This window comes from Eurypyga helias, unplaced genomic scaffold (assembly GCF_000690775.1).
Source record: "Eurypyga helias isolate BGI_N326 unplaced genomic scaffold, ASM69077v1 scaffold10025, whole genome shotgun sequence".
NCBI classification, from domain to species: Eukaryota; Metazoa; Chordata; class Aves; order Eurypygiformes; family Eurypygidae; genus Eurypyga; species Eurypyga helias.
The window spans coordinates 2,334-15,128 of NW_010253361.1; the positions used below are offsets into that span (position 1 = coordinate 2,334).

At 40.5% G+C, this 12,795-nt stretch overlaps 1 protein-coding gene across 1 annotated transcript in view; it reads left to right on the forward strand.

Moving 5' to 3' along the window:
* Positions 1-714: 714 nt before the first annotated feature.
* The window catches only part of LOC104510406 (slit homolog 3 protein-like), a gene marked incomplete at its 3' end in the record, with an annotated part of 59,509 nt that continues 47,428 nt past the window's right edge, over positions 715-12,795 (forward strand). The window contains exons 1-3 of the mRNA XM_010152643.1: positions 715-839; positions 2,422-2,493; positions 11,030-11,101. Coding sequence (XP_010150945.1) covers positions 715-839; positions 2,422-2,493; positions 11,030-11,101 — 269 coding nt within the window. The remainder of the gene's footprint in view (positions 840-2,421; positions 2,494-11,029; positions 11,102-12,795) is intronic.

Consider the following 12,795-nt stretch of genomic DNA (forward strand, 5'->3'; position numbering starts at 1 on the left):
AACATCAGTAGATCAGAGAGAAGTTGTTTCTTTAACTTTATAAAGAAACAATGAAAATCCCACATTATGTTGCTAGATTTGAAAACAGTTAGAGGGCTTCATTAAAATTTTTGCCAACAGAATTCGTAGCTTGAAACATCTATAGGATGGAAAACCATCCTATTTTTTCCTAAGTTCTGGTTCAAGTGATGTTTATTTAGAGAGTCTGGCTCGAACCGTCAGCGTGTGCCCCAGCAGACATGACAGTGAAGATGTACATGAAATACTGCATTCAGCTATCAGTGAAAAGATTTGATACTACTGATACAAGCTGATACCAACTGTCAGTGACTGCAAAGAGGTGGCTGAAAGTTATGCCTGTAGCTAAGCACCTGGTTGAACTGACTGGCAGAAAGATTGCATTGCCATGACAGTCCTGATAAGGCACCCAGCTCTGAGCATCTGGGTCCCAAGTGTAGTAGATTTTTGGCTCTGTGTATAAAGAAATTGTGGCATGGTCTATGTTTATCTTTGTATACTTAGTTGGTTATGATTAAAATTGAAGGGTATTTTCCAAACCAGGAACACACTTCCCCTTGAAAATGACAGCATATAACTGAATTCCACTAGCATCATGGCTGAAATGGTAGAGTCACAGAATAATCAGGGTTGGAAGGGACCTCTGGAGATCATCTTTGTCTAACCCTGCTGCCAAGGCAGGTTCATCTAGAGCCGATGGCGCAGGAACGCATCCAGGCGGGTTTTGAATATCACCAGAGAAGGAGACTCCACAACTTTCTGGGCAGCCTGTTCCAGTCCTCTGATATCCTCAAAGTAAAGGAGTTTTTCCTCAAGCACAGGTGGAACTTCCTGTGCTCTAGTTTGTGCCCGTTGCCCCTTGTCCTGTCACTGAGCAACACTGAAAAGAGGCTTGACACCCACCCTTTAGATATTTATAAGCATTGATGAGATCCCCTCTCAGTCTCCGCCAAGCTAAAGAAATCCAGCTCTCAGCCTTTCCTCGTAAGGGAGATGTCCCATTCCTCTAATCATCTTTGTAGCCCTCCTCTGGACTCTCTCCAGTAGTTCCCTGGGGCTCCCTGATTGGGTGTGCGGTGTGTTGGGTGTTCCCCAAGTGTGTCTGGCTTTAAAGGTCTACAATTTCCATTCAGATGCTGAAAAGCTTTCCCTAGTGTCTGAAAACTCCAAGCAGACCTGCTTGTGCTGTGTCGACCCTCTTCCTGTCTGCCTCACCAGATTACAGAATGGTTTGGGGTGGAAGGGACCTTAAAAATCATCCAATTCCAACTCCCTGCCATGGGCAGGGACACCTTCCACTAGACCAGGTTGCTCCAAGCCTCATCCAGCCTGGCCCTGGAAACTCCCAGGACATCCACAGCTTCTCTGGGCAACCTGTGCCAGTGCCTCTCCGACCAAGGTCACGGTAGAATGTTGTGCTGCTCGTTTTCTCTAAGCCATTAAAACCCAAACGCTGGTGCAGTGCCGAACTTCTCAGTGACACTGGTGCCTGCTTTGGGATCGGGCTCTAGAGACTCTGTTTCCCATCCCCTTTCCCACTGGTATTAAACAGGAGTGGTGTGGGAAAAGTCTTACCTTCAAAGAGCTTTATCATCCAAAGAATTATCTATATTGTTTCATATAAATTGAGACTAACGCTTAGTGGAATTTCCCAGGGTTTTGATAGGAGTTTTGTTTACTATATTACATGTTTGTGGTATTTATGAATATGTTCATAAATACATCTCATTTACCACAAGGTTTCTTCTCTTAGACAAACACGGTTTTGCTGCCTGAGAAGCTATTCCCCTGGTGCCTACACCATGCTGACACCATTAATCCCACCGTCTTCCTTAATGCACGTCCTGCCAGCACTTTCCAGCCACCTTAGAACCTCTCCTCACCTCATCTGTCACTTCACTTATAATCAAAATATGATCTCGTGTACTGTTATAACCTTAGCCTTCCACGCCTGTATTTAAACATTCAGACAACCTTTATGCTTTGTCACAGGCTGCTCCTCATGCTTGAGGGCCACCCCACAGAGCCACAATGCCATCACCGTTATTAATAGTTCTTAAGATGGCTTTATCAACAGTTTTTATTTCAAGGGCTACCTCACCATTGTTCTTCAAAGCTCTTCATAAAACTCTTTGTTTCAGTGTCCATAAAATGAAAGAACTCATGAGCAGGGGAGCTGCTGCTTTATTGAGGCTATGGTCAGTCGGGCTGACTGATGTTTTCTGATCATTCCATGAATTTGTCTAGCTGTGTCCTTACATAGTTCCTAATTTCTCTAAGGTAAAATGATTTTTTAGTTCTTTTTTTGTTTCAAATATATTCTTCCAATAAACTACAGGTAAAGTATTTTCATGAAATTCCTGTTTACAAATTATTTTTTTTAATCCTCCCTTCTCTTTACAGAGACATCAGCAAGAATCAAATATCTGACATTGCGCCTGATGCATTCAAAGGCTTGAAATCTCTCATTTCATTGTAAGTAGAACTGAATGGGCATTTGGGGAGAGCTGGCCTGTGAGAGACATAAAAATGATAATGTGCTGTCTGGGAGAACTTGTGTTTCTGTGTGCAGTTGCCAGCTTGCGTGAAGCATCTAATCTTTTGTAAATGAAAAATTGGTCATGAAGGTTAGCAGGAGGAGCTGTTTACACATCTCCACTAAGTCCTTTTGTAGATGAACGCCCCCAAGGTTACTCACTTGTTCACTCCTTCAGAGCTCGCGCGTTAGTTGTTCTGCTGTACACGTGCACCTGCAGGCTAGTCTATGCCCCAAAATTCATCGTGGCACACAAAAAACCTTGGCGTAGCTCAGACGCTGTTCTGTGGGGTTAATCAGGGGGGGCTTGGGTGAAACACTTCCCTACTGAATTTTACTTCTGTATTAAAGAACTGAGATTGCACTCTCTTGTGTGTTTTTTTGTTTATTTGTTTTTTGGGGTTTTTTATAACTAATGAGGGAAGAACCTGAAGTCTTAAGAATATGTTTACATTTCTTAGCTGCAATTACTAGTTTATTAAACTGGAAGGAGACTAAAATATGACTTCACACAGCAGATGAAAGGAAGGTAGGATCTCTTGACAACCATTCATTTCTCTTTATAGAAGACAGAAACTGTTTTAGCACCAAGTTGAATTTAAATGCAGCTATATTTCAGCCCAGCTACCCACAGAACTATTAAAACACTGGAGCTTTTAATGGGTAAAAAGAGAAATACAAGGTCAGAAGCTGCAGATGGAGAATGAAGTAGAATGGAGTGTTAGAAAGAGTTCCAGGTTGAGAGGAGAGGGTAAGCTCAACTGGAATAATAGTTACCTGCGTTAATTTTAGAGTCAGTTTTAAAACATTAGCTCATTAATATCCATATAAATGGTTTGGCTCATTAATGTTCGTATAACATGGTTTGATTTTAAGAGTGTATTTTATTTTTAAAAGCTGACATATTTTATTCTCTGAATGCTGAATAATTCTAACAACCTATGTAACTTGTTGACTGGTGCTAATATGAGAAGGCTTTTCAGTGCTAAACTTAAAAATTTCAGTAAACTTCTGAGCCAGAATGCAGGAGGATGGGCCCTTTTTTTGTGCCCTGAATGCAGCTGGGAGAATGCCAGAAATATATATTAAGTGTTGCTAGCCTTTCTTGAATAGTTAGGGCAGTGTTATTTAACATGCTGTGGAAATGGTCAAATCCCTCAGTAGTGTCTGGAAACGATTCCATAAGAGAATGACATTTACTGAACACTTTGGTTTTGGCTTAGTATGAAGCTACTGCTGCTGCTGCAATGCTACAGCTTTCTGCTCTTGGCAAACCTCCTGGCTAGAAGCAGGCTGGACAGCCAAGACATTTCTACTGGGGTTGCCTTCCCACCTCAGAAGTTATTCAGCTTTAGCTGTAGCTAATTCAGATACCCCCAGGTGGCTTCAGGACTGGGACAGAACACATCAGAGGGGACAGAGAGGAAATGAGAATGTAAACTGGGCAGGAATTTATAGTGTTTTGACTTGCACACAGAGGCAAGTGAAATGACTGTGTATTCTCTGCCCAGTCATCCAAAATGATAGTTTAAGTAAGTGATGTTTAAATATGTTTATATCCAAGTGGGTAAAGTCGTGCTTAAGTTAATGCTGGGAGGTTACAAGGGGGAAGAGAGAGGGCAGAGACATGCCATGCAGCACATAAAGGGCTGTACTAAGGACCTGCCTCTGAGCAGCCTTTCCTTTGTTCAGCATTTGTCTTTCCCTCAATTTCCTTCTGTTTGCAGCCACACGAACCGTTGTAACACAGAGTCTGTTTCTCCTCTCTTCGGCAAACTGGTTTTTAGGATAGGATTGACTCCAGCCTTGCAATTGTCAACCTCCTTCTCCAAGTTCGGTTGTCCATGTGCTGCCATTGACTTGGACTTTGTTTTGAGCCGTTTTACTCTCGCTGTTCAGTGCAGGGAGGTCTTACCCACGTTTTCCCTCTGGCTGATAGGCAGGAGGTAGTTCCCTGACTGTCCCCCAGACCTCTGGCAGGTTCCTCCCTGCTGGTCACGTACGTAGCGGTTTTGGTTTCTGAGCCCTGGATGTCTTCATGGAGCTGTTCTGCAGATCATGTGGGTTGCGCTGAGGAGACCTCCCCAGGTTTCTACTTCTGAGAAGCAGAGGATCTTTCGTCTGACCTCTGCTATAGCCAGCAGCCTGGTTGTGTCGGGCGCAGAGAGTGCAGGAGCAGACGGCTCCTGTGAAGGGCCAGGGCTCCCAGTGAAACTGCCGAAGGAAGGAACAAGGAGGTAGAAATGGAGAGAGACAGGTTGCTTACTTGCGTTTTCTCTTTTAAGTGGCTTGGTCTTTTTGGTGCCTGAGGCCCCGGTAACCTCAGTCAGCTGCGTGCCCTGAAGGAACACTGCTCTGCACAGATGCCTCAGCTCAGCCGAGAGTGACTTTCATTTCTCGTGTATGTAAGTCAGATGTGATCGGTGGCATGCATTCTGATGAGACACCGGCGAGGTTTAATCTGTGCACAGAGCAGCTGGACTTTTCAACTAGCTGAGTTAAAACAAGAATAAAGGAGGGGAAAATATTAATGCACAAATGAAAGTAAGCAACTTGGTTTCCATTAAAAGTGAACTTCTGCTGTACTGCCTAGAATCCTTGCTTTTTCACCCCTGCATTATTCCCATTTTCTGCTCCTCCCTTTGCTCCCTGCTTGCATGCAATTGCAGTGCTCCCTATGGGTCCGGGAGAGTGAAAGTGCTTCTCTGGAAGACAGCCAACATTGTTAGGCTGGCTGGCTAATGGAGGCCTATATATAGTGGGTTGCTACTCTGCTCTCTCCTGAAGTTAGCTTAGGTTAGTGTTTCCAGGCAGAACTGCTTCTCAGAGTGCTCTGCCTATTGTACCTGTGTAGAGATAATGGTGTATTACAGTTTTCAAAACACAGGAATGTTTATTACAGAAGCAGTTGCCCCTAAGATGTATCAAACTTAAATCTTTCAGAAGTGCTAAGTGATCCACATGCTAGCAGGTCATAAGTTATATTTTAAATCTATATGTTTTCTCTAACAATAAATCCTCCTATGGGAGTCAGATAGTAAAAAAATCTTATCACTTTAAATAAGCTGCTTCTGCCTTATGCTTTCTCTGCATTTAGCAAAAGAAAGGCAAGCTTGTTCTCATAAGGACTCAAGACTTCTCCATTCCTCACACACAAGAAAAAAAGATTGTTTTCTCCATGCCCATTTTTCAGTGGGATTTTGTTCCCTATTCATATAATGACTGTGTGGAATGAGGAATTTCTACTCCATTTTTCTTAGAAATACTTGCACATGTACATAACTCTTTTTTTTCCTGGTTGTGGCAACAATTAGGGAACCAGAATCATTATTCTTTAAGAACATTTTCTTCTTCTTCCCAGGGTTTTCTGGCTTTTCCTTTTCCTTTTGTGTCACATGCAGGCGATACTGTGGGTCACTGGTCAGCTCTGTGGATTTAAATCTGTTACAATAGCTGAGTTCCCTTTCAATAGGGTTTAGATCCTTAGCATATTTTGGGTATGAACCAAAAATTTCAAACCTTTTTATGGATAAAACTGAAGGTACAGTAAGATCAGCCTCTGGTTTTGAGAAGAGAGTTGTGGAGAGCTTGCTATAAAGCCATGGTAGAGGATGGAGGGTGTTGTGGGTCAAGGCTTGGGAAAAAGGGTCTTTAGTCTTAAAGATGCTACTGTGGGATTTGGGAGGAAGGAGTTACATTGCATAATTTCAGTGACAGCTGTTGGAGAAACAAACTGCTTGTCTATGCCAAAGTACTCCCTCTTAAAAAAGGGCAAGTATTTCTTTGTCTCAAAGAGATGATACAAGGGTATATATGTTGAAGGCTGTGAGATGTGGTGATACTGCAGTACTTGGGACCATATGAAATATCCAAGATGAGAAACGAATAATTAGAATTATTTGAATCTAAAAAACCCAGTAAGCAGGACAGATGTGAGCTGTGCTAATGGACCCCTGGACTTTGTCTTGGAGGGATGAGTCTTGCCATCCAATACTTGTTTCCATAGGAACTTGGGAGCTAATAGTACCGTTGCATTGAGAAGAGTGGCAAAATGGGTTGATTGCAGAAGAATGTGTTATCTTAATTTTAAGCTGTAGAGAAAAGCTCTATTGTTAGTATATTGTATGTGCGTTACATCGTTAGAGTTGCACTTGGCTGGAGTTGGAGTGGTTAATAACCACGCAGAGCAAGGGGGCTACGTTATGAACAGTTTCATGTTTCAAGATTGCTGGATGCACTTTCTGAAGTAAATTAATTTTTCATTTAATCAACTCAAAAATCTGTCTAATATCAGTGGGAGGATTGTATCAGCATTGGGTTATTGTTAATAGTGTTGAAGATAAATGTTATTCTTGGGGGTCAGTAAACTTCCCACAAGTGTACCACAAGTGTCCAAGTGTACCTTTGGACAGCCATATCCACACCGTCTGGGGGCATTTTATGAGATATGACAAAATAGTCTAAGCCTTCAGTGTGTTCGACTGAATGAATAAATTTTGGACTACTGCAGAGGGAGAATTCCTTTGCTTTTGTTCATATACTGAATTAAGCTAGTGAACAATTTGAAAGCTTAGATCAGCCTGGGCACAAAGACAAAAGACAGCTTAGATTTTGACATAGCAGTCCCATTTTGACCATCATCTCCTGGGTGATGATGTATGTCGTGTCATTCATAGTGATTTGAAATCTGCAATAAAACACTGTCTTATTGCAGTAACTGCCAAACTTATTTTAAGGTAACAAATTGCTTTGGATAGTTCTACTGTGATTTATTTAGCCTAACTTGTTCTGAAGAAATATGAAATAGTGAAGGAAAAAAAAATTGCATGTCTAAGTTTCTTTCAGATATTAGAAATTTATTGCTGTTTTTATCCCTATCAATTCCTCCTCTTTTGAAAACTTGAATTCTTATTGAGCCTGTGCCATTGTACTTAGCTTGGGAAATATAATTCTTCTTAGCAAGAATTGTTTTCACAGTCTGAAGGAAAGTTTTAAGTATTCTGAGGACTGAAAAAGACATTGCATAAAGTCAAAATCTGACACTTCTGTAAAAATGTTTCAGCCAAGCCAAAATAAAGGAACACTTAGCTGGAAACCATATGGTCCAGAGTAAGGGATTCTGTGCTAGGCTTTCATACCCCCAAAAAGTTCTGTGTCACCTTTCAGGGAAAAATCTCATATTCTGGGATCTGACAATGAAACAGCTAAATTGCAACTACTTTTGCAAGTGAGGTAGGCTGAGGAACCTTAAAATAAAGACAACACAGCAATTATTGCTTCACACCCTCAGAAGGTGGTATGCTAGACTTCAGTGCATATGAAAGGCCATGTGTTGATAGCCTTTACAAATTCTTTCATTTTAAAATTGTTCAAGAGGTCAAAATGTCTAGAGATTTTGAAGAGTCGGTGGGACACATGTTTTGAGACCCTACCACTGTAGGTTTGTTACATGCTTAATTACATTCTCCATTCTCACCCAAGATAACATATGTGTTACTGTGTGAGCTTCCAATGCTTTCTTTGTCTGGTATGTCCTAAGCTTTTGGATGAATCTATGCAGTGACTATTTTCACTCTTTAAACTTTATTTCTAACTACTTAGAACATCAGTTGGATTAATCTGCAAAGCCTGAAGTTTAGTAGGAACAAGAACCTAACCAATATTCGTATTTGTCGGTATGAGTATGCTTTCCTGTCTTAAACAGAAGAAAATGAGGGCTCTGAGGAAAGCAGAAGTTTCTGTGCTGTCTATTAGTGTAAATGGAAATAGGGAAAACAAGAAATGAGATGCAATGCATTATGTATCTCCCCTCCTCTCTGCTTCTTTCTGGAGGACCGTTTGACTTCAGCTCTGGCATGGCAGGCAGACAATGGCATTAGCTAATTTGGCTCTGTGTAGTGCTGAACATGAATATGAATTAGGGACAAGTGCCTGAGCTCTCATACTGACTTTTGTTTAGCTGTTAATTTGTTCAAACGTTAATGTGCCACATGCACATAAGCCCAATTAGGTTTGAAAATGCTTCTTTTCTTTTTGTGGCTGCTAAAAATTGAAGCTTTGTTTTATCTTATAAGCTACATTAATTAGTTTTATTTCACTCAAAATAATAAAGGGGATGTATAAACACATCCAAGGTTTCAGATTCAGTGGAACACTGCGCTATGACCTTCTGACTCTTAAATTAAAAGTAAATGAGAAATTACTCTCATAAGAGTCTTACTTTGATATTTGCATTTAGTAGTGCCATAACTAGCAACTGCTCTGGGTATGAGTGTTGGGATTTCTGTAAGGTCTTACTTTACCTAAGAGGTTTTGCCTCTACAGCCAGAATACCCGCTAGTCCTGAGTTGGGAATTTTTTTACTTCTTTCCATGGGCATTTTTCTGAAAACTTTCTTATATGGTATAGTACTATGCACTACTGATCAGCATTGATGACCCTGCTTCTTCACAGAACTAAGGAGGATGTTCATCTAACATCACAGAGCTTATCATCTAAGCTTTGTATGCAGATGATGCGCCTGCTAAGGAAATGTTGTTCATGAAATGGAAATATACTGGATTCTGTGGGCATTCACTTAATATTTTAACCTTTTATAAATCTTTTATTTGCAAAGGTTTTGCTTTTGCTTCCTGGTACAAGTGCTCCCATCAGTTACTCTGTTCAGAAAGAAGTCTGAGGCAACCATTTGGGTGGTGTATTAGAGCCCAGTGAAATTCCAGTGATGGGTATTATCTCATATTTTGAAACTACTATCTGAATGGACCTGCTAGACATTTCGAAGTTCAGCCATCCTTTCTGTCTAGTTTTGGGTAGAGTATAAAAACCTATATATGTTGCATGAAATTTTGTTGAAGTAGGAAATTGTGTGTGTCTTCTGTGGCTGAAATAGGAAACAAGTAGAAAAATTTAGAGGTACTAGCATTCATTACTCACAAAACCCCACTAACTGTAACAGCACATTAAAAGCCAATCTCCTGACTCCACAATGGATAAATAGAAGTTATGTTACATTTGTTTGGTGAAAACATAATGCTAGATGGACGTTAGTTTCTTGGGAAGCTGGTCGCTTCCTGATAAACTATAAAAGCAATGAAAAATGAAGTTTTGAGTTTAGATTTTCATATCAAAATGGTGTTATTTTATTTAGATTCATTTTATTTAGGCTCAGAAATGAGCTGGTCTGGAATCTCTCCCACAGAGGTGATATACTTCCAATGACTGATGAAGAATAAACTGAAGTGACGATACTCTGGGAAGGCCAGAGGGTATTGTAAATGGTCCGTCATGCTGTGTGTTTGTTTTTCAGTATGTTCAACTCCCCATAATATTTTAAATGCTGAAAGACAGGGTAAGTCAGGATTTCAGCCAGCATTCAAGCCTCACATGGGTGCTTGATTCATCGCTAGCATGTTATTCCACATTAAAAAGTTAGGGAATTAACCAGTTGAGTGACACAAGAGCAACAAAGTTTTGGCATGAGCTGGTTTATAACCATTTACCATGTCCTGTGAAGCCTAATCTTCTTACCTTTCACCAGGACCCATATAAGCTCCTTAGTCACTTTCTGGTTTTGACAGATTTTATTAACTTGCAGAAATGACATGAGTAAATACTTTAGCCGTGATTGAAATTCAGGTGTTCCTGTCACATATGATTTTGCTCGGGTCCCTAGGTAACGCATCTTAGCATAATGGTGGTTTGGTCTGTTTGTCGCTTTAGTACAGTTTCTGAGAATGCTGTATGTGCATTTTTCCATTCAAGAAGGAAATATTTTTAATATTAAAACTTAATCATGGATATCAGGTCATGTATATTTGTGGTTGAATAAATAGATACAGTGTTTCTCATTTGTGTTATTAAATCTTTATTGATTTTTGTAACTAAACTATACCTAAATAATTTTTGATTTTCTGAAATATCTGTCTATTTCAAGTTCAGGCTAAATTTCTTTGTATTAGCTAGTTGAAATCGTAACAGCAGCTGGTGAAGCCATACAGTTTTGTCCAATGATGCCTGTGTCACTTTTCATGCCAATTATTGTATCTTAAGAGATCCAGTCACATGAAATTTTATCTACAACCAGATTGTGCTCTCTGGCTTTTAAATTCAGTATCCCTGAGCAGAATTCTAGGTTTTTGCATCAGACAATGTGTCTTTCAGTGGTTAAAATGTGTCTAAAAAGGGTGGGAAAAAAATCCCTCAATAAAAGGAAAAATATTTCAGATACAGTTTTTGGATGTTGTCCAGTTTCTACATTAAAAATGCTTTCCAACACCAGACGAAGCCTGAATCATAACGACTCATTTAATACCATGTGCGCTCCGAAAAGAAAATGAGATCAGTAGTTAAATGAAATGCCCACAGATCCTGGGCATGGTGCACAAGATCAATAAAGATGGTAATGCAGAGATGTGGGAGGACACTAAACTGGTCTGTTACTTAAGATTTATTTTGTCTTCCTGTGTCTTTCAGAGTGCTCTATGGAAACAAGATCACAGAGATTCCCCAGGGCCTTTTTGATGATCTTGTGTCTCTGCAGCTGCTGTGAGTATGATCCCTTCCTCTTCTTTATTTTACAGACTGGCTAGATTTACTGTTTTTTTCATCTTCTGGCATTAATATAATCACCTTTTCCACTGAAAACTCACTGGGACGTGCTAGTCTGCTGTTTCTGTGTCAAGCAAGAGGGAGGCAAGGGCTGGAAAAAAAAAAAAAAAAGGAAGGTGCCAACAGTTTTATAGCAGAGTGTGTATAATGGGTGATAGACACAGAGGATTGAAGTGTGGGGAGGAAATGAGAGACTCAGTGAAGTTCAAGAAAGGAAATTTGGTCACCGGTTGAAGTGCGGGTGGGGATGCCATCTGATTGTTTTTACATATTTAGCAATTGTGCTTGAATCTCTGGATCCTGGAGATGCAAGCTAAATGGCAATATGAAAGATCTTATTGCTGCAAGCCATGCCTAGTTCCATAGTCTTAATATGCTAAATGTGGCTTAGTTGCAAGAAAAAATATTTCAGAATATATTGTGTATTCGAGTATTTTATGCCATGTGGAATTTACCACACAGTCATGGTCAGGGGTAAGATACATATCATAGAGTCGTCAGTATTTCTTATTGTAGCATGAAACATTTCCTAGGCCAAATGTGAAACTGGAAATTTCGCTTACTCTTGTCTCCATAATCACACTGGAAACCAGTAACTCCTTCAAAGACAAGGAAATCAGCTGCTGTTTCAGCCAGTCAGTAAAGGCAGCAGAAGGGGTCTGATATGTATTTCTAACGTTCTGGTTACCATCATGGATGATGCATTCAGAAGTGAAGGTGATATGTGATAAATTAATCAATTCCGGTTGATATCACACGCAACCCTCCACCCCCAAACAATAGATTATATAAAATAACGAGAAATTAATATCCAAGAGTTCATGTTTACCACGGAATGTGTCACTGACTGCCGTGTTTGCTGCTTTTATATGCTATATAAAAATCAGCATAGATTTAGATCAGACATCCCTGAGCAAAGCCAAAGAACTAAACTATGAAGTTGCTCTGTGTGTTAGGTGAAGGACTATTCAGACGCATGATTTATCCAGAAGATTTTGATTGTAAACGTAGATCAGCCTATTTTAGAGAAGAACAGGCAGATACGGTTTGGTTGTGGCAGTCCTTGAGCTGCGACAGTGGGAAGCTGTTAATCTCTGCACTCAGCCAATTAGTTGGTCTTCACGTTGTGCACACAGTGTTTCTGGCAGCTGCTCTCCTCTCTCGTGCCCCATACCTGACAAGTTCGTTACTACCTCAGTGTCTTCCTGGCCGGCCTGTGCAGTAAGGAAGGACTGTGTTGTTGGAGGGGAGGTAGTTTGCTAGGTGTGAGAACAGCTACCATGAAAGTGCTTGGAAGCTGGGACTGGGTACGTGTTGAAACAACCCGCGTGTGAACCCTTGTCAGACTCAGGCTGTGATTGGCACAGTGAAATCGCTGCAAACAAAGGAGAGCTAAAACTTAACTTGTCACTTTAGCCTCTGAGAAAGAAACAATATTAAAAAAACAAGAGCTTTATCATACCCCTCACCCCCAGAATTTTATGATTACAAGTTCGAGGAGATACACAGTTGCTCTGTCTAACCCAGGACATTTTACGGGTAGGATCTTTCCTAGTAGAAAAAAAAATAAAATCACTCAACATTTGGCTCACAGTGTCCTATAAAAATGTGGGTCTAGAACTTTTGCATAA